Below are 13,166 nucleotides of genomic sequence, written 5' to 3' on the forward strand. Positions count from 1 at the left end.
GTTTGGGATTAAAACAACGCAATGGCGTGCAGCGGTCTTTGTCAGGACTCCCCAAACAGTGCTTGTGAGTGGCCGCAAAGGTCTCCGCTTGCGGCTGGTTCGGACGTTCACTTGCTGGGACGGCCCCTGCGGACGCTGTGGCATACCACGGCCGCGTGCACACTCCTTCCTCCCTCATGGGAGCTCATGCTGCGCTTCCTCAGGCAGACCTAAACCCGCTCATTCTCAATCAACCCGATGGCTCCACCCCTTTTGATCACCGTAATCCCACTCACGAACAACTGTGTGGGTTCCACTACCCCTTCTGTCCACCAACCAGTGACCGATTTGGCCTATCTACCGCGGCCGGGGTTCCTGTATAACCAGCACCTCCACAATGGCATTTGGCTGAATCCATCAGCAGCACCAGAGCGGAAGGATTTTGCCAGCCCGGCTGCAACTGGCTCCCTGGCCGTGATGCGTTAGTTTAGTGGAACAGCTGCTGGGGTGGGCGGTGGGGTCCTGATTTGTACTGTTCCATGATTACCATGGTAAAGGTCTCAGCCATGGCCAATTTCAAGCTGCTGTGCCGTGCGAGGAACTGGGACGAGACGAGTGCCCACAGTCAGCTTCCTTTAACTGGTATGAGTCAGCTCTAACTGGCTTAGGTTTGGGTCAGCTCCACTATATGGCTGGTGAGGGGAATGGGCACTTTTCCTCTTAATACTGATTTACTCGCTTCAGTCTTCATCTGTCCTCTCAACGTGAATAGTTAGTCTCATTTACCTGGAATTCAGGTCCGGACAGGGGCAAGGCAAATGAGGTGCCTATGAGTGGAAAATTTAAAAAGGCACTCACTCTTAGAATCATGCAAATTTGCAGATGGTACAAGTGTATAATCATGCAAATTTGCAGATGGTATAAGTGTATGACCTAACAGTAAGGACCTTCCTTAAGTTTTGTGCCCCAGGCATCTCAGTGGCCACAACACTTCTGCCATTAAATCTTAAGGAGACCAGCCCCGCACCCATGCATGGTATCTCATCAGCACTTTCCTACCTGTTCTCTTTTAATCCCACAGTGCCTTGGCCACAAGCAGTCAAGGTCTAAAAGTCTATCCCACTTCTGAGGCACTACTGCGATACCCACCCTGATTGATCAGGAGCCCTGGTTTTGGGTTCCGCTAGACAGCCACACTCATGAGACCCCAAAGGCTCTCCTCTCACCTGTTTGTTCGGTTTTGCAGAAGAATGCAAGGCAAGAAACACAGCACAGTATTCAGGAGCAGGACGGAATCAGATATGTCCCTTCAGTGCAAGTCCTCACAGCAATCCAGGCCTGTTCTCCCAAAATGATGGCTCGGGTACAAGGAGACAAGCTTCCACAGGGGCGTGCAGGAACCATCCTAGCTCAGTAGCCTCATGCCACGTGAGGACAGTATCTCTCACGCCGGTCTGTGAGTGTAGTTCAGGACTCAGCAAGAAAAACATGAGTGTTATGTCACACCACCTTCAGGAATGCCCAAAGCTCTGGCTTCCCCCAGGTATTTATAATTCATTCACAACCCTCCCAGCTCAGATGCATTTTACCAGTGAAGGGCTGTGTTTGCCATTACGTGGTGTTCTGTGGTTACACAGCTGTCACTTCACCTTCAGCAGATTACAGAGAAACTGCGTTAGAAGATCAACGGGGGGGCACCTGGCTGAGGTCATGATCTTGGGGTCCTGGGATCGCGCCCCGCATCAGGTTCTCTGCTCGGCGGGGAACCTGCTTCCCCCTCTCTCTCTGCCAGCCTCTCTGCCTACTTGTGGTCTCTCTCTCTGTCTGTCAAACAAACAAACAAAATCTTAAAAAAAAAAAAAAGATCAATGGGAGGCCATTTTTACAGGAGGAAGGAGAAAGGGTTTTATTAACCTTTCACTCCTAGACACTAAGCCAGAACAACATAAAATCTCAGAATGTTGGGGGCAAGGAAAAATTCTAATACCATCCAAAGAAAAAAACAAGGTCTCCTTCAAAGCTTCAGTAATTAGAATGGCTTCACACTTTTCAACAGCAGCACCAGAAACCAGAAGACAATGAAGGAGTATCTCCAAAATTCCAAGGAAAATGAATTCCAAAACAGAAATACAAATCTTTGCAAACTATTGTTCAAGCTTACAGGTAGATTTTTCAGACATGCAAAGTCTTAAAAATTTCCCTCAATGTCCCTTTTTCTCAGAAAACTTCTGGAGAACACAAACCCTTGCCAAACAAAGAAAGAGCAAGATTCAAGAAAGAGCAGAAAATCCAAGATACAGGGGATTCCTCACAGGGGAGAAACAAAAGAAAGTCTCTACAGCTATGAGGAGATTTCAGGATATTCAGCAGGCCTGAAGAGTACATCATAGATTAGTCTGATGGCGGGAATCCAGAAGGAATATATTTAAAAAGAGAGAGAGAGAATCTGATATGTTTGAATGTACTAAGTAGAGATTTATATTTTGAAGGAGTTGGAGTGAATTACTGAAGGGATATAAAAAACTAAGGCAACAGAAAAAATCATATGACTAATAATCTAGGATAAAAAAGGTATTTAAAAAGGTACCAGTCTGCGGGTGCTTGGGTGGCTCACTCAGTTAAGCAACTGCCTTTGGCTCAGATCATGATCTCAGGGTCCTAGGATGGAGCCCCGCATGGGGCTCCCTGATCAGTGGGGAGCCTGCTTCTCCCTCTCCCTCTGCCATTTCCCCCTGCTTGTGCTCTCTCTCTCAAATAAAAAAAAATAAAATCTTAAATAAACAAATAAATGAGTAAGTAAATAAAAAGGCACCAGTTTTTCTGACTGGGAGGCTGGGAAAGGAGAAAGGCACGAACAGTGAGGAGGAGTGCAGGGTAGGCTATCAGATACATTTGGTTTACTGACATGACAGCAACTCCCAACTCACTTCTCCTTGCCTCCCTATACTAGAGAGGCTGGAAAAGCTAATTTCCTCTCTTCCGAGCTTTTCTTCAAGTTATGGATTATCAGGTAGGTGTTCTGGTCAATGATATATAATCAGAAATCTACTAGCAATTTCTGGGAAAGCTTTTACTTCCCTGATGAAATAGGCAGATTTAGCTGCTGTCGCACTCCCTTTCTCTCTGTCTCGCACCTGGCTTGATGCCTACAGCTACAGCAGTCATGCCACAAACATGAATCAATAAAACCAACAGGTTAAGACTAGCGCCACAGAAATACAAGAGTCTGAGTTACTGATGATGTATTTGAGGAGGTTTAAAAATTTTTAAATCAAGAAATAACATGCTGAAGCATATCATTAAAAACTTTAGCTTAGGGGCAGCCCAGTGGCTCCGTTGGTTTAGTGTCAGCCTTCGGCTCAGGTCATAATCCCAGGGTCCTGGGATCGAGCCTCCATCAGGTTCCCTGGTTGGTGGGAAGTCTGCTTCTCACTCTCCTCTACCTCTCACCTTGCTTGTGCTCTCACTCTCATATAAATAAATAAAATCTTTTTTTTTTTAATTTTAGCTGAAAAATTAAAAATGAATGCCACTGAGGAGTAAAAATTGGAGATCAGGAACAAGGGGGCAGGAGTTGCTATTTTTCATTGTAAGCCTTACAAGCAGGGTTATGGGCCAAGTACTTCTTTGTCACGGGGTGCTGTTCTGAGCATTACTGTTTGGCAGTGTCCTTGGCCTCTACCCATTAGATGCTACTAGTAGCAACTTGGGATGACTGTGACATTTAAAAATTCCAGTTATTACCAAATGACCCCAGGGCAAAACTGCCCCAGTTGAGAACCATTGCCTTATAGGGTTTTATTTCTGTAACCTTCCAGAGTGCTACAATGTATTATTTTGATAAAATTAAATTACGGGGGGGGGGGGGGGGACTAATGATATGAAAGGAACCAGGGACCATCAATGTCATTTTTCCTCTCAAACAACTGTCAGTTTCTTTCCTGACCTCTCCCTGGGTCTCAGAATCCCGCTCCTTCCCTACCAGACAAGCACAGACAGAACCGAGACGCTTACCGCCTAGAAAAGCACACTCGTAATGGCTGCAGGTCTTGTTGGTGCTTTGAAGGATAAGGTTATTGCTGGTCCCATCCTGTGACACATGAAAAATCTCATTCAGGGGTATTAAAACAATTCTTTCACTTTCTTTATCAAAAAAGTGTTCCATGGCAACTGCAAAGCACGTGCGGATGGTTAACAGAACGTGCTGGTCGTCAGCAGCTTGAGGTCTGGCGGAATACGCCAGCGTGAACCGGCCAAGCCTGGCCTGGCTGGGCCCTCCGGGCGTGAAGGAGACATCCTGGCTTATACTATAGACCGCAGCTTTGTAACTGTCCTCACAAGGTCTTCTCAGCAACTGCAGCGCTCTTGTCAGATAAAAATGAAAAGCTTTGAACTGGAAGTCATAGACATAATCTTTCCGAGACAGGCCGGCCGTCTTCACAGCTTCGCTGAACATGCGGTGAAAGGGAGTCTGCGCCCGAGCTTCAGCAGCGTACGCCGTCAGTGCTATTCCGTGGTTATCTGTAAAACTCATCGGGAGGAAGGTGCGCGTCTTCTGGGCTTCCCATTTGGCTTCTGCATTTTCCCACACATCCTTCAAGAGCTGATGGCTTGCTTTTTCCTCCTTGAGCAACTGGGGAACATATTTGACCTCCATTCTGTCAGTGCATCTCAGGTACTCATCGTCGAACGCGCTATCCGCCATGTCCAACGTCTCTGCCGTCGCCTTCAAAAGAAAAGGAAAAGGAAACGAATGCTCTTGAAATGAGATATTTGGTGTATATCATTTTCTCTCCCTTACTGTTCTCATACTCTCATGCCCTGCCTAGAATCTCTCCCTTACTTAGAACAACTTTGGACATGATTTTTTTGGGGGGGCATGATTTTTATACAGGAAGTATATTCCACTGTTACTGATAACTTTTCTTAGCTGTGATCTCTTTGTATGAAAAAGTAAATGTTAGCAATGAGAAGTGTGGGAATGATTAGGTCTGTAATTCGTTCATCTGCACTTTATGGTGCAGAGGAAAGAGTAAGTGCGAAATTGGAGAAATGGGTGGCAGCCCTGGCTTTGAACAATATTCTTAGCTAGATTCTCTCAACCCCTTAACACTGCCAAACGATTTTGAAATACCATCTGCGAAATACTGTACATGATAAATACATAATGATAAATATTATTCATTTTCCTTTGCGGACTCCCCCGCGTGGGTTGGGTAGAACTGATCTGCACCTTGCTGCAATGATAAGCAACGATGCAGGGGTCTTTATTCTGCGAGAGCAAGCGCGCATGCAGGAGAGTGAGCGAGCACGTAAACAGGCAGGGTGGGGAGGGGCACAGGGAGAGGGAAGAATTTTAAGCAGGTTCCACCCTCAGCGGCACAAAGCCCCATCCATGCAGGGCTCAATCTCACAACCCTAAGATCATGACCTGAGCCAAAATCAAGAATCAGATGCTTACTACTGGATATTTACCCCAAAGATACAAATGTAGTAATCTGAAGGGGCACCTGTACCCCAATGTATATAGCAGCAATGTCCCCAACAGCCAACTATGGAAAGAGCCCAGATGTCCATCAACAGATGAATGGATAAAGAAGATGCAGTGTATACACACACACACACACACACACACACTGGAATTTTATACAGCCATCAAAAAATTAAAATCTTGGGGCGCCTGGTTGGCTCAGTGGGTTAAGCCTCTGCCTTCGGCTCGGGTCATGATCTCAGGGTCCTGGGATCGAGCCCCGCATCGGGCTCTCTGTTCAGCGGGGAGCCTGCTTCTTCCTCTCTCTGCCTGCCTCTCTGCCTACTTGTGATCTCTGTCAAATAAATAAATAAAATATTTAAAAAAAATTAAAATCTTGCCTTTTACAATGATGTGGATGGAACTAGAGGGTATTATGTTAAATAAGTCAATCAGAGAAAGACATTTGTCATATAATCTCACGGATATGCGGAATTTAAGAAACAAGGCAGAGGATTGTAGGGGAAGAGAGGAAAACATGAAACAAGATGAAACTGGAGAGGGAGACAAACCATAAGAGACTCCTAATCTCAGGGAACAAACTGAGGGCTGCTGGAGGGGAGGGAGGGCGCGAGGGATGGGGTGGCTGGGTGATGGACATTGGGAGGGTATGTGTTATGGGGAGCATTGTGCATTGTTTAAGACTGATGAACCACACACATGGACCCCTGAAACAAATAATACATTATACGTTAATTAAAACCAAAAGGAACCAGATGCTTAACTGACTGAACCACCCAGGTGTTCCAGTGATGCAGGTCTAAAAACCAGAGCACTCCTGGGAAGAGGAAAAAAGCTTTCTTCCTCTACAACCATAAGCTCTAAGGGTGATATTGGCTTGGGGCAGCCAACAGTTATCCTTTATAGTTCCATGAAGAATCCTGTCTGTAAATAAAACCAACAAAGGAAAGCTTGCAGTGCTGAAAAGAAGAGAGATGAGGCCCTGATGACATTAGTCAAGGCCCTGAGTTTAGCTGCACCTGAAGATTGTATTCTACCTTGGTCATAAGTATCAAGATTCCCTATTTACTTGAGTATCAAGATTCTATCAAGATTCTATCAAGATACTTGAGTATCAAGATTCCCTATTTACAAGATTCCCTATTTACTTAGTCCAAATTGTGTTTCTGTCACACACAACTGAAAAAAAGCCTAATGTACCTTTAAATGATACCTGTAACATAATAAGTGGGATTGTATAATATAATTAGCACTAGCTTGGAGCCAGACAAATCTAGGTTTAGATTCTGTAACTAGATACTATTTGATATGGGAAAGTTACTTTTTACATTTCTGAGCTTCAATTTTCTCATCTAAAAACGAGGATAAAGGCAATAATATCTTAACTGCAGGACTGTTGTAAAGAACTAATGATAAAATGAATATATGCAAAGCCCTTACCTACATTGCCTACCACCTATTAAGCCTTCAACATGCTGGGGTTATTTTCATTATTTCATGATAGGAATATACATATTATACTGGAAGCTCCTCAGGGCAGGATCTGTGTCACATTTGCCTTTTGAATTCCAAGCTTCCAGCACAGTAACTAGCAAAATATTTAAGTGAACTAAATTAATAAAGGATAGTTGGAAGAAAGGCAGGCAGAGACGACCCCTCCCACCCCGGCCCCCAAGAGGAGACCATCCTTAAAAGAATTTTACACCACCCGGGAAAGAGCCCTCCACCCTTTCCCACACAATAGACAGATGACAAAATCTGTCTGGGTGACAGGGGCAGGGAGGGTTAATCAGATTAAAACAGCTTGCCAACAAGCCCATAAAAACCCCTAGACATAGAAACTCCCAGGCCAACCCTCTTGGGTCCCCTGCCTCTTCAGGAGCTTTGTACTATCACTTTGCTATCACCCAATAAACTTTGCTTTGCCACCCACCACTCTTCATGGGGTCTACCTCTTCATTCTTCGAAGTGGTGTGACCAAAAACTGAGGGCACTAAAGAAAAAGAAATCCTGCAAAATAAGAACCTGTACTCTGGCCTATAGATCAAAACACAGGACAAGAAAATCTGCCCGGGGACGCCACTTAAGGGTTTCTACAAATAAAAGGACAATGCCCTCGTCATCTTCCCTTTCCACTATTCTATACATGTAATAGTACACTGGTGGCAGAAGCTGCAACCTAAGCAGGAGGCCGCAGCTAAAAACTTGATAAAGACCCTTAGTCAGGAGCGCTTAAAGTTGCAGCTTCCACATGAATGACTTTTATTTTTTTTACTCACAAATGATTCTTGAAAAGTGTGTGTATGAGTGTGTGAAAGTGTGTATGCCAGGGGTGAGGGGAGGGAGAAGGTTGAAAGAGAGAGAGAATCAACTCAAGAAAGCAAAATAAACACCCCAGGCTAACTATCTGCTTCTTATCATCTCTTTTCTCCCCCTCATAGACCAACTTCTCAAAAGAAACATCTACCCTCAGTATCTCCACTCATTTCCACTCATTCCTACTCATATCTCAGTCCTCTTCAGTCGGCTTCCCACCCCATTCCTCCACCCAAACAGCTCTTGCTGAGGCAACACCTCTTCTTTTGAAGACCCAACATACTCTATCGGCCATTAAATGTTGGGAATTGCTCAAGGCTACTTGTTTTTTAACTCTCAACTCTACCCTTAGGCAATTATATACACGCACATGGTGTCAGTTATCATCTAAATACCTCTGACCTGTCCCTGTAAGTGCAGACGCATATTACCACCTGCCTACTTGGTAACTCCACTTGAACTGCACAAAGACCCATCAACTGTCAATAGTCAAGAGCAAACTCATCTTACCCGCTACAACCACCACCACCAGCCTGGTGCTTACACAGACCCATCTTTCATTTTTGCGTTTTCCTATGTATCTTCTTCTCAGTCACCCTCTGTGGCCACTCCATCACTAAGACCTAGCAAACTTCTCCCAGGTGTCATCTGTATGCCAAGCACTGAGTGTTCCTATGTATTAATGAGCTCATTTAATCTTCATGGCAACCCCGTGCGGCAGATACTATTAGTCCCTTTTTAAGGATGAGCAAACTAAGACAGATAAAGTAACTTGTCTGAAATTGAGATATGAAGCCACACAATCTGGCCCCATAGTCTGTCCTCTTAAACAAATGTCCTGTTTCCAATGACAAAGACCACTGATATTTACGCAGCACTTTCAGAAGGCTTTAATTTTCTCCTAACACCTGTTACAAAGGTTGGGCAGACAATTCATAACATCATTTTACAAATGAAGAAACTGGGCCAGCATCAGAAACTGTCTTTATTACCAGCCACAGAATATTCTGCTGGGGAAGTCACTGAGTTTCCTGAAGTGGGAATCTGAGCTCTAGGAGATTAAGTCACTACCATCTCCTAGCCAAGAAATGCATTTTTGTCTGCAGCACAGAACGTACCATGGTGTATCTTGGGCACTGATACTGATTCATCTTCAAGACTTCAATATAAGACATCACACCCTGAAACCACCTCCCACATTCCTCACATCATATCCGAGTCACATCATATCAGAGTCATATCCTATCCTATCCTGTCCAGTATGTTCCTATCTTTTCCTATGCCTCTAACCAGTCTCCACAGGTCTAATTTTAGACATTAAGTCTTTCTGGCCCAAAGCCACAGTTGATTCTGTGTTCTGTACAGTGAGTGCCTTGAGCACTGAAAAAGTTCACAAATGCCACCACCATTCAGGGATAACTGAATGGACATTAAGGGACATGTCCAAAAGGCTAGGTGAACACACTGATTATATTTTCTTCCTCTGTTTTATCCACTGAAACAAAAGCCCACACTAATGAAATTTAATTAGCAAAAAGCTAATACAAAAATATTACCAAAAAATGTGGAAATGACCTAAATGCTAATGAAAAGAAACTGGTAAAACAAATTATGGAACATTCACAGATCATACACAAAAATTATATTACAAAAGAATGTTAAAAATTCATAGCAAAACCACAGTGAGCTACCACTGCACACCTGTTAGAATGGCTATAATCAGAAGGGGGGAAAAAAGGGAAAATCAGTGTTGGCAGAGATGTAGAGTACCTGAACCCTCATACACTGCTGGGGAACATAACATTGTGCAGCCACTGAGGAAAACATAAAGTTACCGTATGACCCAGCAATTCCATTCATAGGTGTACACCCAGGAGAACTGAAAACGTGTTCACATAAAAATCTGTACATGAAGGTTCAAAGCAGGATTATTCACCCCTAAGAGCCTTTAAAAAGCGAGAACCAAAATGTTCATCAATTAATAAAGAGATAGGGGTGCCTGGCTGGCTCAGTTGGTTAAGCGCCCACCTTCAGCTCAGGTCCTCATCTTGGGCTGAGTATTATTCAGCTTTAAAAAGTAATGAAGTACTAGGATATGCTACAACACGAATGAACCTTGAAAACAAAACACTAGGTGAAAGAAGCCACACAAAGGGCCAGATCCTGTATGACTGCATTCCAGTGAGACACCCAGAATAGGCAAATCCACAGAAACAGAAAGCAGTAACGGTGTCAATGCATGTAGGGAAGAGGGAATTGGGACTGACTGCTGATAGCTACAGGGCCTTCTTTGGGGGTGATGGGAATGTTCGGTAAAGAGAAAAGATGGGAATGTTCTGTAAAGAGATAGTGGTGGTGGTTGTACAACACAGTGAATTTATGTTTATGATGTAAAGATTTTATTTATTTATTTGACAGAGAGAAAGATCCTAAGATACTTCCTAAGTAGACAGGAAGGGAGGGGGGAAGCAGGCTCCCTGCTGAGCAGAGAGCCCGATGCTGGGCTTGATCCCAGAACCCTGAGATCACGACCTGAGCCGAAGGCAGGGCTCAATCCACTGAGCTACCCAGGCGCCCCTATAAATACTCATTTTAATGAATTCACATAAATTTATATTTATGAAAATCACTGAATTATGTACTTTAAAATGGTGGGATTTTTATGGTATGTAAATTATACCTCAATTTAAAAAATCATGCCGTAGTACAGGCAACAGAATACACAATGATTCTACCAAGGGATCAGAATATTAAATTCAAAAACAAAATTTTAAGAACTTAACATATCTTAAAGAAGGCACTTCAACTTCCCCCTCTCTCCCTCTGCCTGCCTCTCTGCCTACTTGTGATCTCTGTCTGTCGGATAAATAAATAAAATCTTTAAAAAAAAAAAAAAGGCACTTCAAAACAGTGGAAAAATATTCAGTAGTGATGTGACAGTTAACATTGCGGGGAAGAAATCAAATGAGATAGCTCGCTCATATCTTACATAAAAATATGTTACAGAACGTTTAAAGATTCAACTGCAACAAATAAAATCATAAAAGTTCTATCAGAAAAAAGGAACACCAGGTGTGAGCAAATGGTCATTATATAGTTCAATAAAACATACATAACCAAACTGCAGTGTCACCTTATTTGGACAATATACATATTTTAAGAAACTTAATGACATAGACATGTAGGTACAGTAGTAACTTAAAAAGCAAAATAATACTTTGTACAGTGTGAATCCATTTTTCTAAATTACAAACACACACACACACAGAAAAAAGCCAAGAAGACTACACACCAACAGATTAAGAGTCTTTCCTTCTAAGTGGAAGGATTATGGATGATTTTTACTTTCTTCTGTTTGCTTAATTTTAATTTTTTCAACTTTCTACAGTTATTATGTATCTAATGTGTAAAATGAAAAGATAAAAGCTACTTGTAAAAAACCAATTTACCTATTCTATCTATTCCAGCCACTCTCATTTCCAACATCAACCCATACAAATGCCTCAAGCAACATATCAAGAGTTCCCATTCCAATGACTACATACTTCCCATTCCCAACATTACCTGGAAAATGTCCATTAGAATCAGAGCTGCCAGCAGCATGGTGACCATATCAAAACGTCTTGCCTTCATTTTTCTCTTCTAAATTAAAATGAAGAAATTCCAATTTAGCAGACTTAAAAAAGAGGTTTAGGGAAGGAAAGCAGGATGACACACTGTGTGTATTTCATTCAGGGTGAGAGTAGGCACCATGATGGTCAGGAAGTGATCATCAGTTAATTTCCAATGGCTGAAAGGGCCATTAGATTCTGTCTGGTGGCCTAACACCCTCATTCTACAGATAGGCAAACAAAAGCTCAGAGAACTTCAGAAATTTGCTCAAGATTAAATCTGTCCATTTCCATTCTCTTCCAGCCATGTTTTCTCTCTCACCATAGACAGTCACTGGAAGTCATATTTTCTTCCTATCTCTGAATTTCCCCCCAGCATACACAGGAAATAACACAAACTAAAAAACAACCACTTCAGACTGGTGGTTTCCTAGCTCCCAGTTTCCAAAAATTCCCCAGTAGTTATGGCCCATGCACAGCATCCATTCTTTTATTCTCTGCAAACTGAGTGACACCCATCTGGGTAGGATAGAGGGAATGATAAGACTAGTAATGGTACTCACTGGAGGGCTACCCAAGGGGGGCTCCTTGCCCCAAATATTCAGATTCAAGAGAAGCACAAGGACAAAACAAGTGTCTTGCATAAATTTCTGACGGCAAGAATGAAAATAAGGAAAAATTAGGTAGGCAGCAATTCTAATAGGATTAAACAACTCTTTTGGCCAAATGCCCAATACTTGTCCCATTATTTAGGAAAATGAAAGGGGTAAATAGGAGCGTGAAAGGCCTTCAGGAACTGAAGCTATCCCACAGCCGTTATCCGATTCAATTCAGTGCTGGTTCCTTCCACATACCTACAACAAAGCTGACACTACTGGAACTGAACTGAGCTCTCTACTTCATCCTACTAAGCACCATTTTCTGGCATGTACAAGCGGGAATGAACAGCATAGGGAGTCCTCTCCTTGGTCTCACATTCCCGTCTTTACTCAGGCACAGCTTCTTTCACTAGAGATACTAAAATATACTACCAAAATGCCATTTTTGTGTTGAACTTTACTTTCTAAAAAAGATTTGAAATATAATACTTTACAGGGGGCACCTGGGGGGCTCAGTCGGTTAAGTGTTTGCTTTCTGCTCAGGTCAGGATCCCAGGGTCCTGGGATCAAGCCCTACCTCAGGCTCCCTGCTCAGCTGGGAACCTGCTTCTCCCTCCCCCTTTGCCTCTCCCCCAGCTTGGGCCTTCTCGCTCTCTCTCTCTCTAACTAACTAAATATATATATATATATATATATGTAAAACTTGACAGATAACTGTCACAAGGCAATATATGCCAAGCAAGCTCTGAATCAGGATTTTCCGAAAATCCATTACTTCTCTAGTCTGAGTGTAAATAAGTCAAAATGTTTACCTGGCTTTTCTGCCTGTGGAGGAGGTTTAAATGATGCTAGGTCTCAGACTGTTCCCCACTCTCTCAGTTGTGGTAAGTGTGTCTTCAGGATGGGAGGTTGTTGACAGTGAGAGCTGAGAAGGGAATGCTTTTCTTTTTATAAACACCCCCAGCAGTAGCTTGGCAGTGGCACATTACCCCATTTGTGTTCTGCTATTTATATCTGGCCCCCACACTATCCTTTGGAATCACTGCTGTTAACACATGAAATCTCCCAGAGGCTTGTAAAGCCACAGCAATGCCCTCTAACCACACAGCATGTCCAGTTCCGAGCCCCGTTGTAGGCTTTTCGGAGAGCGATCACCTCCTACTCCGGACC

At 43.3% G+C, this 13,166-nt stretch overlaps 1 protein-coding gene across 2 annotated transcripts in view; it reads right to left on the reverse strand.

The window, feature by feature from the left end:
* LOC111149147 (ADP-ribosyltransferase 3) overlaps nt 1-12,916 on the reverse strand; it is a 30,918-nt gene extending 18,002 nt beyond the window's left edge. Inside the window, exons 1-3 of one of the 2 annotated variants that reach the window (XM_022506094.1) lie at nt 12,809-12,916; nt 11,351-11,428; nt 3,994-4,705 (exon numbers count right to left, since the gene is read on the reverse strand). In XM_022506094.1, coding sequence (XP_022361802.1) covers nt 3,994-4,705; nt 11,351-11,419 — 781 coding nt within the window. In that variant the 5' untranslated portion in view covers nt 11,420-11,428; nt 12,809-12,916. Of the gene's footprint in view, nt 1-3,993; nt 4,706-11,350; nt 11,524-12,808 lie in introns of those variants that run through there. The other variant, XM_022506096.1, reaches the window with a different exon arrangement.
* Between the last annotated feature and the right edge of the window lie 250 nt (nt 12,917-13,166).

Source organism: Enhydra lutris, unplaced genomic scaffold (genome assembly GCF_002288905.1).
Source record: "Enhydra lutris kenyoni isolate GAN:26980312 unplaced genomic scaffold, ASM228890v2 scaffoldscaffold21, whole genome shotgun sequence".
NCBI lineage: Eukaryota > Metazoa > Chordata > Mammalia > Carnivora > Mustelidae > Enhydra > Enhydra lutris.